This window comes from Vollenhovia emeryi, unplaced genomic scaffold, assembly GCF_000949405.1.
Source record: "Vollenhovia emeryi isolate VEMERY1.0 unplaced genomic scaffold, V.emery_V1.0 DF941833.1, whole genome shotgun sequence".
Lineage (NCBI taxonomy): Eukaryota > Metazoa > Arthropoda > Insecta > Hymenoptera > Formicidae > Vollenhovia > Vollenhovia emeryi.
In genome coordinates, this window is record NW_011964533.1 from 1 (window position 1) to 4557 (window position 4557).

Consider the following 4557-nt stretch of genomic DNA (forward strand, 5'->3'; position numbering starts at 1 on the left):
GAAGGGAAAGAGGGGGAAGAAGGGGAATAGAGCAGGGAATTAAAATGGAGGAATGGGAAGGGTATTTTAAAGAAATGTTAGGAGGGGTGGATTGGAGGGTTAGAGGAAAGGGGGAAAGAAGAAAAAAAGAGGAGGAGGAGGAAGAGGAAATAAGCAGAGATGAGATGGAGGGGGCAATAAGAAGGTTGAAGGACAGGAAAGCAGCAGGAGGAGATGGGATAGTAAACGAGGTTTGGAAATACGGGGGAGAAGAGGTGAGGAGTTGGTTATGGGAAATATGCAAGAGGGTGTGGAAGGGAGAGGGTTGGCCGGAGGAATGGAGGGAGGGGGTGATAGTGCCGATATGGAAAAAGGAAAAGGAAAGAAGGCGGAGGACTATAGAGGGGTAACACTGACACAGACAGCATACATGGTATATGCAATGATTGTAGAGAATAGGCTGAGGAAGGAAGTAGAAAGTAAGGGGATGTTGCCGCCGAGTCAAGCAGGGTTTAGGGAGGGCAGGGGGACAGTGGGTCAAATATACGGACTGAACTATATGATTAACAAGAAGATTGAAGAGAAAGATGGGAAGATGGTGGTGATGTTCATGGATTTGAAAGCAGCGTTTGACTCGGTAAACAGAGAGATTTTAGTAGAAAGTAAGGAAAATGGGGGTAAGAGAAGGATTAATAGAAAGATGCGAAGAGATTCTGAGGGAGACGGAGTGTAAGGTAAGGGTAGAGGAGAAGGACGGGAGGAGTTTTTGGACAGGAAGGGGAGTAAGGCAGGGGTGTCCGTTGAGTCCATGTCTGTTCACATTAATGTTAGCAGACATGGACGAGATATTGGAGAGAGAAGGATGGGGGGGGGGGTAAAAGTGGGAGGAAGGAAAGTATGGACGTTGGCATATGCGGATGATGTAGCAGTGGTGGCAGAGAGTGAGGGGGGAATGACTAGGATGATAAAAAGGTTGGAGGAATACATGGAGGAGAAGGGGTTAGAGGTGAACGTAGAGAAGACGAAGGTAATGAGATGCAGGAAAGGAGGTGGGAGATGGAAAAAGGTGAGCTGGAGATGGAAAGGGAGGGAATTAGAGGAGGTGAGGAAGTATAAGTATCTGGGGTATATGATTATGGCAAATGGGAAGTGCACGGAACATATAAAAGAGAGGGTGAGAAGGGGGGCGGTGGTAATGAGGGAAGTATGGGGGATAGGGAAAAGGAAATTCGGGAACGATTGGGCAAGGAGAATATGGTTGTTCGATAAGCTGGTATGGACGGTGGTGAGTTACGGGGTGGAGATATGGGGGTGGAGAGAAAGGGAAGCGGTGGAGAGATTGCAGGACAGGTATTTGAGATGGATAATAGGAGTAGGTTGGAATACACCGGGATATATGGTAAGAGAGGAACTGATGAGAGAGAAGATAAGAGGGAAGGCAGGGATGAGCATGGGGATATGAAAGGAAGCTAGGGGAGGGAAGAGGAGGAGAGATAGAAAAGTGGTGCTGGGAGGAGTGGAGAGACGCGCGGGTAAAACGCTATGGGAAAAACCAATCGTTACAAATATGGGAAAAATAATAAAACAATGCTATTAACTGAAAAATGAAACGTACTCAACACGTTGCTCCGTGCACGGTGTAGAATCGCCATCCTGAAGAGGCATGTAACAATTTACACGCGAGCTGCTTTCTTCAGCGGAGTACATTGCTGTTGGTTATTCAAAGTTTCAGCACAGACAGTTGACTCAATACTGAATGTATGAAAACGTGTACGACTCTTCAATTTAATAAAAAACATGTGGGGAGGGGAACATTTCATGCGTAAATGTCAACGTCGCCAACGTATAAGATTAAAAAACTCTTTCAAATGATGGAAATTCCCATTTGAAGGGCCTGATACCATTCTATCTGTTATTTTCCCTTTTTTTTATCTTTCAACGAGGCTCTCCCCCCAAGAGTTGGATATCGGAAGGGATTTCCGTGTAAAAATTATTTGTTTAAAATACAGAGAAATCACTGACATTTTCTAAAATATTTCTTAGTTACATTTACAATTCTATATCTCGAACATTCCACCGCAGCGTCAGGCCCAGTCCTTTCCCTTTCCCATTTGTAAATATACAGCGTGTAAATACACAGCGTGTAAAGTAGGAATGACGATAGTGTCCGAATCGATTTCTATCTCGGATACCTGGATAATCAGCATTACTAGTGTAATGAATCATAGGGAGATACACATGCAAATACCCCTACTCTCTTGACCGAAACAAATAAAGTAGTGTCATAGGGACACTATAAAAGGCCCGATTCTCAAAATGCAAAGCTCAAAAACGTATCGACAGCCAAGGGAACGTGCTCCCAAATCGTTCCGAAGCCGACCACGACATCGAGCGGAGATCTCGTTTTTTTTTGAAAAAGGTAAGTTCAAATTATTAATTAGACGCGAGCAGCGAATACGAGTTCGGTCTGAGACTTATATACATGATTGTTTACAGAGTCATGAGGCCTCCAACTCCAGACTCGAGGAGCGAGGAGGAGAAGCTTGAGTGGTACGGCCCCATAGACGGGGTCGTGCCACAACAACATCCAGACACATATGACATATACCTTAATGGTATATGTTCAAAGTCAATCGTGGAGGAGTTTTACATCCACGAGGATGGTGACAAGATGCGGATGTGTATCGAATGCTTTAATTTAATGAGGAGACCCGCAAATTATGTCTCCAAATCACGGTGGCACGGGTTTTGTGCTCCAACAGAATATATTATTACACCTAAAATGAGTTGTCATTGCTGCTACAAATGTCTGACGATCGTCGCCCCAGCAGTCTCGTGCCGAGACTGCTTAGAAACATTTATTACAAACAAATACAATTACGATTTAGCGGCGTTATAAAAGAAAAGCTTAGAGTGTGAAGTAGTTATAAGATATTAAGATTTAATAAAATATTTTGTTGTATTTTTGCTTACATTATTAAATAAATATTAAAAATTTGTCTCATTAATATTAATAATATTAATATTATTTCCTTTATTTCTTCCAATAAAATTTTATGCTTGATATTGTTTGGATATAACATTCTAATATAAAAAATAATAAACCTAGTTATTTGTACACTAAATAAGAGTATTATTTCTATCTTCCCTTCCCAAGTAGTTAATAAGAAGAGCAACAACAACATAGGGCCATATGCGTGGAAGAGGATGTGAACGGGGAGAGAAGGAAATCAATAGACATCGTTTCAATATATAATATATATTTATTTTGCTTATACCAGCAATTGAATACACTTCTTAACACAAGTTGTTACATATTTTTATGGACGCTGCTACATTTAGGTGATTTTGCGCACGACATTTGTCAGCGGGTTATACTGAACCACGCGATCGTGTATAATAAGACAGTACGCAGTGGTATTATTCGATACATTCTCTTTACACTCAAATTCCAATCTCACGTCCACGGTCGCGCTCTTGACCGATTCGTTTTGTCGAGAACAATCGATGACTACAAACGGATCATATTCTAGAAATTTGTATGCAGTGAGACCTGGCGCAAGATCATCGTTTCCGTAATAGCTCTTCCGGAATCGTAAAAACGCATCATACAAACTCGACCATTTGTTTTTATCGAAATCCAGATTCATATCATCGTATGGATAACAGTCCGAGTTCAGATAGAGTTTTACATTGCTCAATTTACAATGACTGAATTTACACGCATTCTCAGACATTATATTCTTCCGACCTGTTTGCAGAACGAAGATAAGATACCGCGGCTTCTCGAGCTGAGTAGCTGTTTTAATAGCCCACGAATGTTTATTCGTCTGCTGCAATAGCGGAAACTCATAGAGATCCCATGAACGAAAACACATATTGAGGTATCGTCCACTTTCCAAAGTACGCAGCATCGATAGCTTGTTCACCTCGTTTAACAACACATGCGGCATTCGCCACTGTATCTTGAATATTTCAAGCTGTGGCTCCAGTGTTACAGCTCCAAACAGACAATTGGTGTCGTTGCGCGATCGTATTAAAATCAATTCGTGACGAGCGCTAATTACCACACGTTTGTAATCTTTACAGAATCCCAATAGCATGTTGAGCGGTATGCAAAAATTGAAATCTCCCTTCCCATTGAACGCCTCATCCCAGCCAGCATTCTTCAGAGTCGCCATTTTATCGACTGATGCCGAAACGTAGTTTTTGAGCGTGCTGGTTATTCCAACGTTTCTGGTACGATCAATCTCCACACCGTCAAGTTCATATCGGATCTCATCAAACATGAACGCGACGCAATTATTTCCCAGTACGACATCGGACTCAGGGATTTGTTTGGCAGTAGTTAGTTTTCCCTCGATGTACAGGAAACTTTCATGTGGCAACGTATAGAGATCCTGTTGTTGTATAGGTATTCTTATCTCATCGCTGTATCCAAATGTCGTGTTGGCAAACGGATTGTACGAGTGAGTTTCAATCTTGACGATGCGATTGTCGAAGACTGGCTCCTCCCCGATGTTGAGGATGTCAATCATTGTTTGCGCACCGCGAATCCCAATGATTTTAAAAATTCCA

General features: G+C 42.2%; 1 protein-coding gene across 1 annotated transcript; it reads right to left on the bottom strand.

Annotated features, from left to right (window-relative positions):
• Positions 1–3317: 3317 nt before the first annotated feature.
• Positions 3318–4517, bottom strand: LOC105570785. Its single transcript, XM_012028232.1, has one exon. It carries the CDS (start codon positions 4515–4517, stop codon positions 3318–3320), a length of 1200 nt encoding a protein of 399 aa, XP_011883622.1.
• Between the last annotated feature and the right edge of the window lie 40 nt (positions 4518–4557).